This window comes from Calypte anna, chromosome 4B, assembly GCF_003957555.1.
Source record: "Calypte anna isolate BGI_N300 chromosome 4B, bCalAnn1_v1.p, whole genome shotgun sequence".
NCBI classification, from domain to species: Eukaryota; Metazoa; Chordata; class Aves; order Apodiformes; family Trochilidae; genus Calypte; species Calypte anna.
The window spans coordinates 14,952,759-14,971,114 of record NC_044249.1 but is presented as its reverse complement, the minus strand read 5'-3'; the positions used below and the strand labels follow the sequence as shown (position 1 = coordinate 14,971,114).

Below are 18,356 nucleotides of genomic sequence, written 5' to 3'. Positions count from 1 at the left end.
GTATATTAATTTTTTAATGTACTTTAAATTGTCTAAAAAATAAGATCTGAATACTAACTTTTCCTTTTATTGTTAAGGCTTGTTCCAAAGCTATTTTATAACTGTGATCAAGGACAGGCTGATCCAGTTGTGGCAGTAGCAAGAGACCAAAGCAGTGTCTACCTGAAACTACTAATGCATGAAACACAGCCTCCATCTCACTTTGCTGTGAGCACTATCACCAGGTAAGTCTTGCTTTAAAAGGATCCTAGACCCTAACTTCAATTTGTAATGTCTTGTCTATAAAATATGTAACAATAATTTAAGTAATAATTGTTTTTGACTGAAATGTTTCTTTTCTTAAGTACATGTTTTAGTGGTAATAATTTTTTTCTTTTTCAGAACATACAGAGGTTACAATATGCTGCAAATTCCAACAGATGTCACTATAGAAAACAATCTCTCAAGGGTTATTGCAGCAATTTCCCATGCGTTGACAATATCCACTACAAGAGCACTTACAGTGAGTTTTCTCAGTTGCTATAGGGGCTGGCTTTTATATTTCTCTATTAGCTTGCTTTTTTCTTTAAATATTTCCTGGCTATAGTGGTATCTGCAGCTTTGGGTTTGTGACAACGGTAATAATAATATGTTCAATTCTCTCTTTTATAATGCTTTATTTTTGTTGCTAGCTCTCCCAGTGATTAAACCAATTCAGTTCTTGTTAACTTTTTCAGTTTGGCTGCTGTGAAGCTTTGTGTCTTCTCTCCACAACATTTCCAGTGTGCACCTGGACTGTGGGATGGCACTGTGGGTATGTTCCCTCATCTGTTACTCAAGCTTCTGAAAGTGATGTTTGTAAAATGGAAGTGCACTTATTTAGCTATCAGGAGTACTGGTTTCTGTGTACTGTTAACCTTACCTTGGCAGGTGAGAGAAGAAGAGGACAACATAAGGTTGTCATGATACTATGTGTCAGCACTTTATGGGCTCTGAAACCACAGCATGTATCACAGGGACTGGCTCCAACTGCTGTAACAGAAAGATATCTGGGGTCAGGGTCTATCAAAGTAACAGAAGAAAACTTTCCATACTTTGGAAAGAATGTTTATCTTCAGGATATTGTCTTGTAGTATCTCTTTAAAGTCAGAACATCATAATTTGCTTTCTGGTCTAGCATTTAAGTTGTAAAACAGTATATAAAGGAAGCTGGTTCTTAATTGCTTTTGTCAGATGCATTTAAATTGTTCTCGTGGAACAATTTCCAAATGGAAACAGCAAATGAGATCTCTGCAATACTGATGTGTTACATAGGTAATATGTGTTAACCCCAAAGTACTTATATTTTGAAGAGTTTCTTCAGAATGTAACTGCACAGTTTGCAACTCTGAATCTTGTGTCTTGATTATCAATATGCTGTGCCATATTGATATATGAGGTATAAAACAAGCTAATGGAAATGTGCACGGGTGCAGATTGGCTTTTAAGTAGAATTAATATAATTTGTCTTGATTTTCTTCATTGCTGTTGCTTTGACTGTACTCTTACTTTACTCTTCTGTTATCCTGAAACTGTTGCAAAATATTATTTTAAAAAACAAAAACCAGAAACCCAAGAACAACAATAAACCAGCTGCTTCTTTTTACCAACATTCCCTTCCTTCCCTTGCTGGCCATAAGTGTGGTGTGCATGTACATTCTAAAAGATATCTTTAGATATCTTTACATATCCAGTTTTAACAAATGATGTCACTTAAGATGTGAGCAGTAAGCAGTACTTAGCTGGAACATAAAGTCTTCTGTGTCTTCTATTATACCCAGACTGCATATTAAAAAAAGACATTTTTCATCTTAAATCAGTGATGCAATGACATTGCCTTTGCCCTTTCTTCTAATTTATTCTTTACAGATTTTTGGCCCACCTTCCTAATAATTTGGATTGTAACTTTATTTTTCTGGAACTGATATGAACATTTATCATTCTGATATAGGATGCGATATCAATAGAACATGAGAATTTTACAAATTCTTTTTTGTCTTAAGGATCATTGTTCTTATGAAAGCCATAGGACTCTGTACAACTCAACGTGGATTAATTCTTGGGTTTCCAACTGTGTGTAAAGTAAAAAACACTTGCATATGAAAATACTTTTTTATAAAAACAAGATGCTAATTGTCAAAGTAGTAGCTATTTTGTGTAAGTTTTATTGTTTGAAATTACTGTAGTTGTATTGGAATGCAGCAAATTAAATTCTCAGACCCTAGCCATAGTTCTAGAAGATGTGGTAGATTACAATTGTTTAATTAAATTCTTCTCACTTCAAAACAGTACCTGGTTACATTGCAACACTACAACTTATGTCTCCCATACACTTGTACATATTACAAGACTTTTAACTAGAGATAATTCAGGATCACACTGGTTAGCAATTAAATACAGAATTCTTCAGGTTATCAGTAGATGTCACTAGGAGCTTTGATGTTTGTTATTAAAAAAAAAAAAGTAAAGTAATGGCTCTTTAGGAATACAAAGTATTGTCAGGTTTCTGCTGCAAATGTCTGAAGTCCTACTTGAGTGTTAAATATGTATTTTTTTAGTACTGGGTTTTTTGTTTGTTTGTTTGTTTTTAAAGATTAGCTATCTGCTTAACTGCTAGTTTTCTTAAGACTTCAAACTTAGCAGAAGGGGAAAAAAAAAGTCATATTCCAAAATTGAACTTCCAGTGTTTCCCAGACAAGTCCCTCAGATGAAGCTCAGAAGGGCTGCACTATTGGAATGGCCGGCATGGTCCTGTCCCTCCTTTCATCAGCATGGTTCCCACTGGACCTCTCTGCACATCAGGATGCTTTGATTTTGACTGGAAATTTGCTTGCAGGTAGGCTTGAGCAAGTAGGATGGTCCTGGTTTTTTTACCATTAGCCTCAGAAGGCCTGTCTCTCACCTTGTTCTGATTGCACACAACAAAGTGTGCCTGATTGAGCAGAAGAAATGAAGGAATTTAATGCACCCAGAAGGTTTGAAAAGATGCTGTCTCCAAGTCCATAGTTTTCCTTTACTTGCCAAAGGGAATGTGCAGTTTGCTTAGTACAGGCTGGGTGCAAAGAGTTGACATTTTTCTTGTAATTGTTTAAAACTATTCACCTACTGCTGGTGTTGAATATACAGGTTCACTTTTCACTGTTTGGATTTGTTTGTACAGAGATTGTATACCTCTCAAATTTTCTGATATTTAATTTCAGGTTTTTGTGTTTATCTTTAAATTATGTGATTCCTGTTGCAGCATGTGCTCCTAAATGCTTAAAGAATCCCTGGAGTGGTGAAGAAGATTCAAACCAAGGTGCTGCAAAGCAGGAGGAACCATGGCCAGTTCTGGCAGATCGAGTTCTTGTTTCTTTAGTAGAACAGCTCTTTTCTCATCTGCTGAAGGTCATTAATATTTGTGCACATGTAATGGATGATGTTGCTCCTGGCCCATCTGTAAAGGTGTGTATTAAAAATAAACAAAATTGTGCAACTTAAACACTGTTGTGATACAGACCTCTTCAAGATTCTGCATTTTACTAATACCTTGGTAATAGGACTCAATTATGTGTAGGAAAGCAACTAATGTCATACAAACATGCATATTGTTCTTCCACGTAACAGATTTTTGTTTAGTTCTTTAGTGTTTGTAACATTACCTTAAATTTTGAACCTTTTATTCCTGGTCACTGCACTGGCAACATTAATTCAGGAAGGAATGTATATAGTAAATGGAGTACTGGATTTCATACTCTAGCTGATACCTGTTGACTTCTGGGTTAGATGGCTGACTGTACTGCACTGAGCTCCTTTTGGACATAAAAAAACCCACCAAAGTTCTTCTATCTTCTCAATATCCTGTAAATTACTTTGACTTCTGAAACAGCTCATATGAGGTGCTGCTGAGTTCAGGGTTTTATTTTGAGGCATCTACATTTTGAGACCGGTGTACTGATTGTAATGCAATGGGACTGGGGTTAGTGATTTCTTCCTATTTTAAAAATGTGATTTTGACACTTCTTTGTGTGGAATCAAAAGACACTTTGGTCATTGAGCTCCTAATCCATTCCATTGGCTTATGCTGAAGTTGAGAGGAAAGTAGGGATTTTATTTAACTGTTTTTGCTCTGGAAATTCATGTCCTTAACCTGAGAGCTGAAATATTTTAATTTAACAGACAGTCAAATAAAGGGAAGTTTAAACAAAAGATGAATACACCTGTATTTGTGTAGAACAAGAAAAGCTACTTATACATAAAAAATTAATAAAGCTTCTTTTAATTCTAGGCAGCGTTACCTTCTCTCACAAACCCACCTTCTCTTAGTCCAATTCGGAGAAAGGGCAAAGAGAGGGAGTCTGTTGAACAGGCATCTGTGCCAATGAGCCCTAAAAAGGGTGGTGAAACAAGTCCAGGTAGGAACACTCTATTCCTATCAACCTGTCATCTGTCTTCCCCACCTAAGTCTGGTTATGGTATAGAGACAAGAAATAAAAATATGTAAATTATTTTCAGAAGCTTTAGTTCAAAAGGCTGGCAGACCTACTGTCAGAACTTCTGAGCTCTTCAGCACAGCATTGCAGTAAAGGCAGCTGTAGGTGGGACCTTATTTTCTGTTTTGTTTCTTAAGAAAATTGACTCTACTTTCCAGAAGCAAGGTACTTCTGAATCCTTTTCCTCACTGAATATTCTCAGCTCTTGACTAAAATTAAGATGTAATTTTTACATATGTTTTACTTAAAAGATGTTTTTTAAAGTTGCTTCCATTATATTACAAGATTTTGAATCATTAAAACTTCGGGTTTTTAGTAATGAATGAAGGAAATGGGTTGCTAGTTGTATTTTTGTAAATTATACTTGCAGTCTTATCTTGGAGAACTAATTTCTTGGATTGCTGGTTCATTTCCTAGTTGTACAGTATGTGTTTTTGCAGTAGAAGATATGCATGCAGATGGAAAAATTCATGCTGTTTTATCATTCAGATATTGTAAGTTATGTTGAGTGCACATGGTAAGAGAACCCTAGGAAAAGTATGTTGTTCTAATCTGTGATATATTTTTAAGCTACTAGGCAAACTGATGCTACTGGGCCTGTTCCAACAAGTAAATCATCTTCAGTGGGAAGCTTTTATCATCTTCCATCATATCTGAAGTTACATGATGTCTTAAAAGCAACCCATGCTAATTACAAGGTACTGCATGATGCTGTTTGATTGACCTAGGATGTGGTTGGGCAATAAATTTTTTTTCCCCCCTCTAAAAGTGACTCTCTTTGTATCGAAACTCATGTGTTTACCTGTGTAAGCAGTTTATCTACAATAAAAGTGATTTTATTTACAACCATCACTTAATAAAAAAAAAAACCAAAACAACACAGGCATTGTCACCCTGTTGCTTTTTTTCATGTGTTAGCATGCTGGCATACTGAATGGATCCTCATGTCTATTGTCTCCTCATTTTATTCCAGATTGAGTAAGCTTTTTCCTGATTATTTCAGGTAGTAAAAGATGCATTCCCTAGGGGCTTCGTGATCTCATTTTTACACTTCAGTGGGTGTATTATTACACCTGCTGTATTTCTGAGAAATACATTATCTCTTCTTTACTTGTCAAGATCCTGGGCCTTCCTGGATGCTGTTACTTCCTGAAGCTAGAAGTTCCCCTGGTCAAAATTAAATCCTACCCTTCTGGCAATTTGTAAGGGAGTCTAAGCTGTCAGTGTTGTTGATTGAACTATGCTAAAATTTTAGGCAGAAGATAATTTTCTGTCAGTACCCACATCTTTCAGTAATATTTATTTTCTTGACAAGTAATTGTTAAGAAATAATTTTTTTTTTACTTTTTGGGACCAGGTTACTTTGGATCTTCAGAACAGTAATGAAAAGTTTGGATGCTTCTTACGATCTGCCTTAGATGTTCTGTCTCAAATTTTGGAACTTGCTACTCTTCAAGACATTGGAAAGGTAGAAAAATGGGTGTTTTGTCTTTTGTACCCAAGTTGTCTGGTATCTGTGGTTCTTAGTGGGAAAAAGCTCATCATTGATTTTAAAATTGGTACTGTTGAGAGACCATAGTCTTAAAAGCATTGTGCTGCCACAACATTGGATAAAGTGCTAAAGCACATTTTCCATGTTAAAATGCTGCTGTTGAAAATTGAAGTAATTTATCTACTGCTTAAATTTCTTATGGAAATTTTTATTTGCAGCAACATGGTTTGTCTTCAGTCATTGTTACTATATTGATATGTTTAAATATACTTATGTTAAGTACACAAAGTGTCAGAAGGCATGCTGCTCTCCTTCCTCTATGTTCTTAATATTTTTTATTCTTAACTCTGGTGTTAGACATTGCGATATTTTAAGACAAGGAGGCAGATCTTGCATTTTTATTTCTTCACGTAATTTCCCTATTTCACTTAAATTAGTGTAGTTTTACTTGGTAAAAACCAACTGTGCTGTTGTCCAATTTTTAATAATAATGCTTTATATAATGAGGAGAAATACAATGAGGTGTTCTTTTTTGCATTTCTAGTGTGTAGAAGAAATTTTGGGATACTTAAAATCATGTTTCAACAGAGAACCAACAATGGCAACAGTTTGTGTACAGCAGGTAAGGAGGTGATTTTCTGTATTACTGGAAGCTTAATCCTGACAATCTGTGGTTATGAATTGGATACTTAAACTGGCCATTTGGCCATTCTTTGAAGGGGGGCAATGTGAGAGAACTGTAGCCCAGGTGGAGCAGACAGCATGCTTTCTTCAATTTTCATGACTTGTTATGGAACATGATACCATCTAGATAATATAGTTTCTTCTTGACCTGCTTCCAAGTCAAAAAACTATTTTAGCTAATACTCAGAAAACATTTGTTTCCTACTTTCCCAAATGTGTTACATAGCCAGCTCACTATATCAAAAACTTGGAAAGCAAACAACTACCTTATTAATTGGTTTCTTGCAGGCTACCATTGCATTCAAGTCATCAAAGCTTAATTTTAGTGAGAGGCAAGCTTTAGTAGAATATTTTGAGTTGTCATGTGGAAATAGCTTCAGTTGCCAAAACAATCATATCTTTTTTAGGTGATGTGTGGGTTGTTTCTCTTTCCCAATGTTTTTTTGTGTTGTATTTAACTACATGATCCACAGTTTGCACTTTGACATTTCATCTTAAGTCCTTTGGGAGGCTGAGGAGTCAAGTTTTCTTTTCCTGAAATGTTAACTATTTTTCCTTCCAATTTTCTTCCCTAGTTATTGAAAACATTATTTGGGACAAATCTAGCTTCTCAGTACGATGGCTTATCTTCAAACCCCAACAAAGCTCAAGGCAAAGCTCAACGCTTAGGTTCTTCCAGTTTGAGACCTGGTCTCTATCATTATTGCTTCATGGCACCATACACACATTTTACACAGGCCCTTGCTGATGCTAGTCTAAGGAACATGGTTCAGGCTGAGCAGGAACACGATGCTTCAGGGTAACTTTCTTCTCTTATGAAATAATTGTAACTTGAACTAGAATCTGTTTTTGTTTTTCTTAAACGCAAATATCATAGGGGAGCTAAGTAACTTGAAAATACAATATTGTGTATTATTTATTTCTTGTATATTTAAGCAGAGTTGTTAGTCTTGGTAGTAAAATCCTGAATGCAGCATTGTATTGATTATCACTAATGTGTTTTCCAAATTAAGCTAAATCATTAAAATTAATATCGCTTAAAGCTTTTTTTAAAGCATATTAGTACTAAATGTTGGTATTCAAAATTATTTCATTAATTTGCTGGTTATAGCAGGTAGTCAGCAGTCTTAAAGGAAAGGCAGGATGACTAAGCAAAGACCAGAAATTTTGCTGGATGCTTGTCCACAAATATGTGATCTGATCAAAATCAACTGTAGGCTTTCACTGTTGCTCTTTTGTTTAACTATAATTAAAGCAGTCTAGTAGATAATGAAAAGTTTTCACTGTGCACCTAACGGGCGTGGTTTTGTACTTCCATTTTTTTTAATGTGTATGTTTTTTTGTTTTTTCTACATCAGATGGTTTGATGTGCTGCAGAAAGTTTCCACGCAGCTAAAAACCAGCATTACCAGTGCAGCAAAACATCGTGCTGATAAGGTACCCATGAAAGAACTGTAGCTTAGATTCAAAAAATGTTTCTTCTTTTGTAACATGATTTCATTTTGAATCAGAGGTTTATTCAGATATTAGATTACTTTAAAATCTCTCTATTACAGAATGCTATTCACAATCACATTCGTTTATTTGAACCCCTTGTCATAAAAGCATTGAAACAGTATACAACAACAACATCAGTACAGTTGCAGAGACAAGTTCTGGACTTGCTTGCTCAACTGGTTCAGCTTCGAGTTAACTACTGTCTTCTGGATTCAGATCAGGTTGGTACCTCACCAGTTTTGCAAATTTGTAGTATGGGGATCTCATGAGCAAGCCTGGTATTTCCAATAAAAATACTTGCCACTATCCACTCATTGTACTTTAGGTGAAAAGAAAGACCTAAAGGAATGTGAGGCTCAATTCCCCTCTCCTGCACCCTCAAAAATAGGGAGTTTCAGATTTCGGGTTTTCTGTTGCATATAAATTACTTTCTCTGCAACAACTATTTAAGAATTGTTCATCAGATTGACTTAAGGAATAACATGATGTGGACAGTACAATCAGTGTTGTTAAATTTAATTTACATGTACCTTCTTTTGATATTGAGAGTATGGGCTTCTGCGTGGCTGACAGTGGGGAGCATCATGGTTGGCAACCATTATTTGATTTAGCAGCAAGGGAAGCCAGTGGCAAATACAGAAATATGTTTGTCAAGTGTTTTATTTACTGCAGTGTGGTCAGGTTTATAAACTAGTGTGAGAAGCAATACACAAGTTTTCTATAAGTTCATATACAGTTAAATCTTTTGAATATTTGAATACTTTGGATTCTGTCTTGTTTTATAGCTAGATTTCTGCTTGATTCTGAACTTCTTGATTGTAATACATCAAATAGCATGTGTTAAATAAGTCAAAGTTACACTTGAAAATACATAGATTGGAGGTAAAATGTGGCTTAAGTTCATGAAAACCTTAAGCTCTAACATCACCTCAAGATCTCTTGAAACTGGAGAGCATACACTTCATAACATATTAGAATGAACTGTGCAAGTATAAATAATTTTCAGTGCCTGTCTTTCTTTTCCTTCCCTTCCAAAATACCCACTTTTATTACTGTCAATATTATTTCAAATGGGAATTAATGTCTCTTGTACACTTTATTCTCTCCTTAGGTGTTTATTGGATTTGTGTTAAAGCAGTTCGAATACATTGAAGTAGGACAGTTCAGGTATGAAAATAGCAAAGATCCTTTGAAAACTATGTGTTTACAATTGTCTTATTCTGAAGCATTTAGTGATTAGTTTTTCTGGTTATTTCTGCCTCATGAGAAAGGGAGAGTTACAACCTGGGTGGTGTGCTTGTTTCTTGTTTGGCTCCAGTGATAGCCCTTTCAGATGATGTAGGTTCCATGTGGCTGAAGAACTCGGAAAGCAGCATGGAAAAAAAAACCGAAAAGAGTTCAGCTTTGTTGTGCCATTTCTCAATTGGTTTTTTAAAACTGTTGGACCCCCTGCCTCCAAAGCTATACTTTTAGGAATCAGCATTTGATTGCTAGGATTCAGTTGCTGAAGAGAGAACTGTTTCTCCCTATCATGGACTCAACATGAATCTATTTGTATTTAATAATTTGGTACCTTTATATAGTACTTAATACATCACAAGTAATACAGTGGAATTTTTGTTGTCAGCTGTTCCTGGGTTTTTCTTGCACTTGAGTTTGTATGAAGAGAGATCAGTGGGCTTTTTAACTCTGTGGGTCTGCTGCAGAAACACTCCAATGTGTTTCATTTGCTTTCAAAACTATGTTGTTATATTAGTAACTGTGTAATGGTCAAAATTTGAAAGAAATCACTTGGGAAAAAAGTAATAATGAAAATTAGGACACAAATTTTAGAAATACTGTATGAAAGCAGAATACATTCTTTACAAAACCCAAAACATACTGTAAAAACATTTTTACTGTACAGTTGTGCAATTAAACTTTACATTTCTAATTTTTTTTTTCAGAGAGTCTGAAGCAATTATTCCTAATATCTTTTTCTTCCTGGTCTTGCTGTCTTATGAACGTTATCATTCCAAGCAGATAATTGGAATTCCTAAGATCATTCAGCTATGTGATGGTATCATGGCCAGTGGGAGAAAAGCTGTTACACATGGTAACTAAAAAAATAAAGGGCGGATGAGAGGTGTCAACACTAATATTAAAATAATTCAGCAGTAAACCCAGTATTGAATAATAAGTGACAGAAATGTAATCCTACTGATTGTTTCAAAAGACTCTTGAATTTTTAATACATTAAATAATTCTCACTTAATTTCATCAGGAAGTCTGTTGTACCCTAGTAACACTTCTACCTCATATTTTATATTGCACATAATATTTTTTTTAAAAACCCACAAACTTTATTAGGTAGTAGGTTCATAATAGCTGTTCTTTAAAGGGTTTGATTTTAATTTTTAGTTTCATTCCCTTTCCTTCCATTTTCAGCCTTTAAGTAGAAGCATCACTCTCATACTTCCCAGTGATTCTGTTGAGAAAAGCTTTCAAAAAATGTCGGTTTTAGTTATGTGAGAACAGTCAAATCTATCCATAATACTAGAATTTAAAAGAAAGACATCATTATGCATGAGAAAGTCAACAACCTGTATTATGGGTTGTTGGTTTTTTTTTAAGGATGAGTAATAATACCTTTAATGAACTAAAGTACATTTTACTTTTAGTAGCTGAACTGTTAGAACAGGAAAATACTGTTCAAGAGTGACTTGTCTCATGCTAAAACAAAGAAACATCTCATTTCAGCAATACCAGCTCTGCAACCCATTGTTCATGATCTCTTTGTGTTAAGAGGAACAAATAAAGCTGATGCTGGAAAGGAGTTGGAAACACAAAAGGAGGTGGTAGTGTCAATGCTGCTGAGACTGATTCAATACCATCAGGTAAGAGAGGAAGACAAAATATCCCTTTTTACAGTGTGTAGAAGGGTAACACTGCTTTAATCACTAAGAATGCTTTGGGCAGCATTAACGATTAATATTAATGATTTTCTATACAGAACTGGAATAGCTGGATTGTCTGATCTTTCCTTATAAAGAGTATGAAAAGATTTTGGGGGGTAGAGGAAAGGTTCTATGCTACAAATTGGTTTTTGAAATAAAAAAATATGTCTGGGATTTTTTTTAGTCAAGTCTAGGTAACAAAGCACTGAAAAGCTCCAGTTAGGATCACAATTGCAATTGTGTTACAGATCAAATAAACAGAAGGCTAGTAAATGAGTAAATTAGGATTCTAGAAACCTTAAAAAATGGGGGCAGAAGGGGAAGAGAGAACAGGATTAAAAGTAGGAAATATGCTGCATACAGTTGATTTAGGTATTAGTGTACAAAAGCAATATACTAAATAACATTTTAAAATATTGATTATTTGAATGGGGTGATGAAACTGGTAGACAGTTATTTGCATGCAGTGCTTTGCTCCAGACCTCATGGGTTCTGGAAAACATGTTTCTGCTTTGTAGGAGTATAAGAATTCCTTTCCTTCATATACTTTGTTTAAAAGAAAAAGATAAAAGTAATTTTAAGAGAAGTGACATAATTAACATGGAATCTTATTGCTTATTCAGGTGCTTATTCAAGCTTAGTGTGCTTTTCCTTTTATAATGTGAAAATGTAATTGTAGTGTATGCAATGTATTTTCTGAGAACAGTGGAAAAAAAGTACATCTCGTCTAAATAATTTCAGAACTGCATGTTCAGATTGGGGTAATTTTGTGTGTCCACATTTTCCTTTGAATTTGTAGTTTTGTAATCATTAAATGACTAATAATTACTATGTGAAATGACACTCTGTAGACACATGATGAGAAATAGTGAATAGCTGTGTTACATAAGGTACTGCAGTTCCTGGCAGATTTCCTTCTGTCACACTTAACCTGTTAAAGGCCACCCATGTGCTGCTCTTCCCATACTCCATCCCATTTGTACTTCTTACTTGGTCCACTTCTGCTGGTGCAGTACATACAAACTCCAGGGCAGTTCTGGTGTTCCCTGGCTATGATGTTTTGCAGTGCTGTCCCTGTAATCCAGGAGGCTTCAACAGCTTCAGCCTTTCAGTTTTTTCTGTTACAGCTGTAGCTTCCATCCATGGACCTCAGGAGTTCAAGTCCTTCAGCCCTGAGTTGCTCTTAACTCTTTTCTCATGAGAGAGCTTTATAGAAAGTCCCTTGGTGATTTGGTTTTCTTTTGTTGTTCTGCATTTCTGAATCTGAACTACTTGAATTTCTTCTGCAAGTGCTCTGTCTAACTGGTTTTCTGAACCAGATTCTTTTGTCCTGCTTTCCGGTCCATATTTTAACATTACTACTTGCTGTGTCTTTGGGCTCTGAATCCTTGAAAGTGTGGATTCTAGGATCCTCAAACTAGTAACATATTCAGCAACTAGAAGTGATCCTTGCTGTTAGTCTGCTTCATTACATGCTCTCCTATAAGCTGCTATATGAAAGTGGCATATCTCAGGTCAATGAGGTCCATAAAGATATTTCTTTTGTTTTCCTTGAGCAAATTTAGACTTTGAGCTATAGTAAACAAAGAGTATACACATAGGAAATTGCTCGTTCTTGCTTGTTGAGTTTGTGATGCAGCATTTAGATTTCCATCCTTTTTCTAATTTTTTGAGTATTCTTTTAACAAATGCCATTTATAAAGGACTAAGAAAGCTTTTTTTTTTCTAGTTTATATAAGTAGCTATGAAATTCTTAAAGAAGTTATAACTAAGAACAAGGTTTTAACATGAAAATTGGATTTTTAAAATGTTATTCTTGTGTGGGTTTTCTGTGCCTTTAGCTTTTTGTCCAATGGATGAAACAGTAAACATTTTTCCCACTGTGGTATTACTTAAATGTTTCCTATTACTGTGGGTGTTCACTTCCAATATTTATTTTCTTTTCCTCAGGTGCTAGAAATGTTCATCTTAGTATTGCAGCAGTGTCATAAAGAAAACGAAGATAAATGGAAAAGATTGTCACGGCAAATAGCTGACATTATTCTTCCAATGCTTGCAAAGCAACAGGTTACTATATTTTTTTCATTTATAAATGTCTAAAATAATTGTTTTTATTAACAATGGCTTTGGGTGTTATTTCTTTTTTAATATGAAGACTGATTTTCTTGAAAGTGTGGTTGCTATATCTGAAAAAAACTGATGAAGGTCATGTTTAAATGCATACATTATATGTGGTACCTTTGAGGCTGTTTCCAGCTGAAGCTCATTCTATTTCTCTTAGAAACATAATTGTATCAGAGCACTTATTAAATAGTGGAAGCTTCTCCCATGTTTACAGAATGTCATTGTGTTTTTTCTTAGCAAGGGCAATGAAAAGACACGGTCTGAAACTGCATCAATAGATCACAGCATCATGGAACATCTGTGGTTGAAACAGACCTTGAAATATTTTCTCTTCAAAGCAGGGGCTGCTGGAGCAGGTTGCTTAGGACCATGTCCAGTCAAGTTTTGACAGCCTCCAAGGATAGAGCTTCCATAACCTCTCTGGGCTGGCACTTCTAGTGTCTCTTTTCTGTCTGGGATGATGCTCAGATAAAAAATAAATAAATAAATAAAAACTGCACTTAAATGAAATTTCCAGTATCACAACTTGTGCCTATTGCCTTTCATCCTGGCACTCGATACCACTCAGGAGATGCTGACTCATTCTTCTGCACTTGTGTTGTCACCTCCTCACACTTCCTCTGGTCAGGTAGTTGTACACATGGATAAATATTCACCTGAGCCTTCTCCAGGCTACACAGCCACCGCTGCCCTTTGTATGCCTGTAGCCATCTGTGTGGTTTTCTGCTGGACTCCCTCTGGTGTGTGCCTGTCTCTTACTGAGCTGCACGTTTGGGAAAGAGTAGGCCCTTTGTATCTGGGAAGAAGACACCTTTTAGGAGAAGGATTTTCAGTTCTGCTCCCTAAGCAACAGAGATCCTGTGTTCAATACAGCTTTCCTGGGATTAGTAACATTTATTTCAACCGTAAAAAGTAAACCAAGTGAAATTGTGCCCTTAGTGTTCTCACCTCCAGGATGGCAGATCTCTACTCCATCATCTCATGGTTGAGGAGTATGGGCAATACTGCAGATTAGACAACAGGATTTTGAGCAAAGCTAAAATTCTGGCACATGCCTTTGTTTTGCGTCAGTCTGTGCATGTGCTCAGCTATAAAATTATTTAGGCAAGGTAGTCATCCAGATTAAATTTGGATTATTTTTTTGTTCTTTATAGTTGCATTGTTTTATATTTTACCTACAAAACTGATGAAGTTCGGTGTCCTCTCTCTGTTGCTACTGGTATTAATACCAGCAGTTTTTTTTCTCCTGGTTATCTGCTTAATTTTATTCACAACCAGCATTGCTCTCTATAAATATGCCTGGTAGGATGTGTAGGGAGGAGGAAAGTTTTAAAATTTTATGACAAGTCAATCTTTTGGTCTCGGTCACCAAATAGGGCATATTTTTCCTAATAAAATATGTGGTATGTGTGTTGTTTATCATCTGATAGATTTTTATCCATATTCTCAAACCTTCTGTATAAGAAGCAATCCTATAGATTTTCATAGATTTTGGCTGCTCTACATTTTGTAAAGTCAGTTTTAATACACACAAGTTGTCAGAGGAATGTGTAAAACATAGAATCATAGAATCATAGAATAGGCTGGATTGGAAGGGACCTCAGAGATCATCGAGTCCAACCCTTGAAACATGAAACATGAAACAGTAATTGTGATTGCCTTTAGTGGATAGTTGCAAGTTAATTTTGTGTTACTTTTACAGATGCATATAGACTCTCATGATGCTCTGGGAGTACTGAACACTTTGTTTGAAATTTTGGCTCCTTCATCCCTTCGCCCTGTGGACATGCTTTTAAGGAGTATGTTTGTTACTCCTAAAACAATGGTAAGCAAGTGGGAACCTGCTAAAGCAGGTGTGAAATGTTTCTAGGTAAGTAGTGAAAGTTACTTGTTTCCAGGTTAGAGATAATCTGGACTCTTCCATGCAGAACAAAGGAGCGTGTGCTTTTCTTTCGTATTTTGGAAAGTGGTCTTAAAATACTGTAGTTACTAGGAAAGGTGTCATTAGAACTAGGAAGATTTTCCAGATGGGCCCTAATCTTCTGCTTGTGAATTGCTTATCCTCACTTTGTATTTTGAGAATCAGGAAGATGGAGAATGATACTGTTATAATATATTCTTGAATGCCTTTGTTAGGTAAATCACACTTTTTTTCTTATGTAAGTAACATACTCTTCCTGTAGTAGAGCTTGTGTTAATTTTGTTAAGACTTTCTTTAGACAAGTTATATGTATTCCCCTGTTGTGTTAAACACTTTTGAAGTTAAACATTTTCATTAACTGTTGCATAGAATCAGACCTATTTGAGAATGGAGCAAGCAGGAAATAAGTTCTGTGGTCAGGTCTTTCACAATCATGTTCTCATGTCAACCTTTCAGCCTTATTTACAGTGTTACTAATTACTTTTTTGTCCTTTTGATAGGTATCGGTGAGCACTGTCCAGCTGTGGATTTCTGGAATTTTAGCTATCCTTAGAGTTCTGATTTCACAGTCAACAGAAGACATCGTTCTATCACGTATACAGGAGCTTTCCTTCTCACCCTATTTGATTTCATGTCAAGCAATTAACAGACTGAGATGGGGGGAAAATAACACAGCCACATCAGAGGATCATACTGATGCTAAACAGGCTAAATATCTGCCTGAAGAGACATTTTCTAGGTATGTTGTCTTTTGAGTAACTTTGAGGAAAGATTTTGGAGTGGTCTTCGGTCCAAAAATTTTGGAGAAATTGCAAATATATTATGAAATATAGATTAGATGCATGTATGGAACTGTTACCTGATAGGAGTAAAATCTGTTAGTAAGGTGATATGGGTGGAGTGTTTGTGGAGGAAAGAGTAATGAGATAGACAGTTGAGGGAGAGGACAAACAGATTTTATTACAGACTTTGTACTGTTCTGATACCTCTTCTCTAGCCAAATGAAGGACCTGATGAAGTTGTTAAAATAGGTAAATATTGGACTTTTCAAAATTAGGTCCAAAAATTTAACTGCTTGACCTTTTGCTTCCTCCCTGTGTGGAGTCTGAATCACCCCCTTAGTAGAAGCTGAAGTCCTGTAGAATCTTGGCAGCAGGTAAATTAAAATTTTTTATTGTGATCTTTATCTTCTATTTTTAAAGAGATAGCTTTGTTTAGTTAAGTTCCCATGCTGATGTCCTCAGAGTGTGACAAACTTCAGGTAAAAGGTGTGAGGAGAAATGGTAATGGTATTATGTTGACATAATCTCTGTCATTAGGGCATCATGTTTTAATGTGGTGGAAAGGATATGAAATAGCTATTTCTTTACAGAATTAAAATTTATGTTTAACAGAAGTGAGTTGAGGAGTTGTCATGGTCAAGAGCGAGGATGGCTTTCATCAAATGCCCTTTTTTGGTGTTTCTTTTGATTTTTTTTTTCTTCTTTGATATGGATCCTGTGTAGTAGAGTGCAGATAGGTGAGACTGTAAACAGCTGAGTTACTGTGACTTGCTGGGTTAGCCCTCCTCAGCTGAGCTGCAGTAACTGTCATGGTGTGTTTATAGCTCACTGCATATCCCTGTAAAAGCACCACAGCATTTTGAATGCATGCTGTGTAAGTGAAGTGGGCAGGTGCACACATCCTATCACAACTTTATCTGATGAGTAGATAACCCGGATCAATATGTGATTATTGAAGTGCTTGTGATAATCTCTGCCTATAGCATTATAAATGTTTTAGGTCAGTCTGTCCTGTAGCATTTAATTTAGCATCCTATTTAGGATGAATGGACAGTGACTTCATCTATTGTTTTTCAAACTGAGAGTTTCATGGGCAAACCTCATCTTATTCGGAAAGATGTAGCATTGATAGCTTTTCTGTTGACTGCATGTATGATTTTTCAAGGTTTTTATTACAACTGGTTGGCATTCTACTGGAAGATATTGTTACCAAACAATTGAAAGTGGACATGAATGAGCAACAGCATACTTTCTACTGCCAGGAGCTGGGCACACTGCTTATGTGTTTAATACATATCTTCAAATCAGGTAATACTTTGAGAAATGCTTTCTATTGTAGCATGTAGTGGCAGGATGATTTTTAAGTTCATGCAGTTGTTGGGTGTATTGAATTACTGAGAAGGAATACATACGTGCTGCCAACAATCAATCCTACTCAGTATAAAGAGCTTCCCAAACTTTTTGCTTATGCAGGCAGGCACATTTTTAACATTTCTTCTATCTCTATGTAACAAAATGTAGCTAGTGACTTCTCCCTCCTTTTAAACTGTCTTCCAGTGAAAAAATGCAAAGCTTTCCAAATTTGTGGCTTTATTTCTCATGGTTTTTTTCTCTGTTTGGAGGTTGGTAGGTAGATAAGTCCAGGCTTAAAATACTGATTTATAGACCACTAGTGCAGACTAATGATAAAGTAGGTTCTAGTTCTTTGTCCTAATTAATAAAAACAGAAAAAAAGCAAACAAAAGACCCAAACCAATCAACAAACAAAAAAGCCCAAGCAAACAACTAAAAGCCAACTCTGAAGACTAGGAAAGGTATTACTATTCCAGCTAGCTGGTCTTGAGCTCCTTTTTTCAAATTTGGGAATTCTACCTTCAGTGTCTTCTGCTACACATCCAATCTCTGGCACTCCAGTAATTCATTAGTCCTTAGCCTGATTCCTCAGTCTTATTTTCCTAATCGTGGCAGTCTTATCTTTCTTTTTATTCTTTCTTTGCTATGACTGTCCTTCTTGATTTTTTTACCCTGCAGCTTAAGTCCAACCTCAGATTACAGTAGCTGGCAGCAATTTAAAAAGTGTTGGCACAAGTCTTTGGTTCTTCATAGGCTTCTTTACAGACAAGGGAGGAGAACTCTGCATTCCGTGACCTCATCTGTACTGTTACAGTGCTTCACTCTTTAGCAGATACAAATAACAAAGTGTGTACAGAACATGGTTTGACATTGAACATGGTTCTGTGCTCCATTGTGTCCCAGCAGCCTCTGATCTTTTTTCTTTTTAAGCTATTTTTACAGAATTCAGTTATAAAATCCGTTCTTGAAAAAGACTTAGTTCTCTTCCTGTCACTGCTACCATCTCCTTCTTGCAAAATAAGTATTGTAGGTGTAGATGTAAGTAAATAAAGTGCTGTTCTGGGTTTTCAGCAGCTT

The 18,356-nt window shown here is 35.8% G+C and overlaps 1 protein-coding gene across 1 annotated transcript in view; it reads left to right on the top strand.

Annotated features, from left to right (window-relative positions):
• Positions 1-18,356, top strand: part of HTT (huntingtin) — an 81,561-nt gene that overhangs the window by 29,189 nt on the left and 34,016 nt on the right. Inside the window, exons 22-40 of the mRNA XM_030450412.1 lie at positions 78-224; positions 382-502; positions 717-793; positions 2,703-2,854; positions 3,260-3,462; positions 4,286-4,412; positions 5,061-5,188; positions 5,848-5,958; positions 6,527-6,604; positions 7,242-7,465; positions 8,025-8,103; positions 8,223-8,384; positions 9,275-9,330; positions 10,110-10,258; positions 10,903-11,039; positions 13,050-13,166; positions 14,926-15,048; positions 15,645-15,883; positions 17,092-17,234. Of these exons, the coding sequence (XP_030306272.1) occupies positions 78-224; positions 382-502; positions 717-793; positions 2,703-2,854; positions 3,260-3,462; positions 4,286-4,412; positions 5,061-5,188; positions 5,848-5,958; positions 6,527-6,604; positions 7,242-7,465; positions 8,025-8,103; positions 8,223-8,384; positions 9,275-9,330; positions 10,110-10,258; positions 10,903-11,039; positions 13,050-13,166; positions 14,926-15,048; positions 15,645-15,883; positions 17,092-17,234 (2,573 nt within the window). The remainder of the gene's footprint in view (positions 1-77; positions 225-381; positions 503-716; positions 794-2,702; positions 2,855-3,259; positions 3,463-4,285; positions 4,413-5,060; positions 5,189-5,847; positions 5,959-6,526; positions 6,605-7,241; positions 7,466-8,024; positions 8,104-8,222; positions 8,385-9,274; positions 9,331-10,109; positions 10,259-10,902; positions 11,040-13,049; positions 13,167-14,925; positions 15,049-15,644; positions 15,884-17,091; positions 17,235-18,356) is intronic.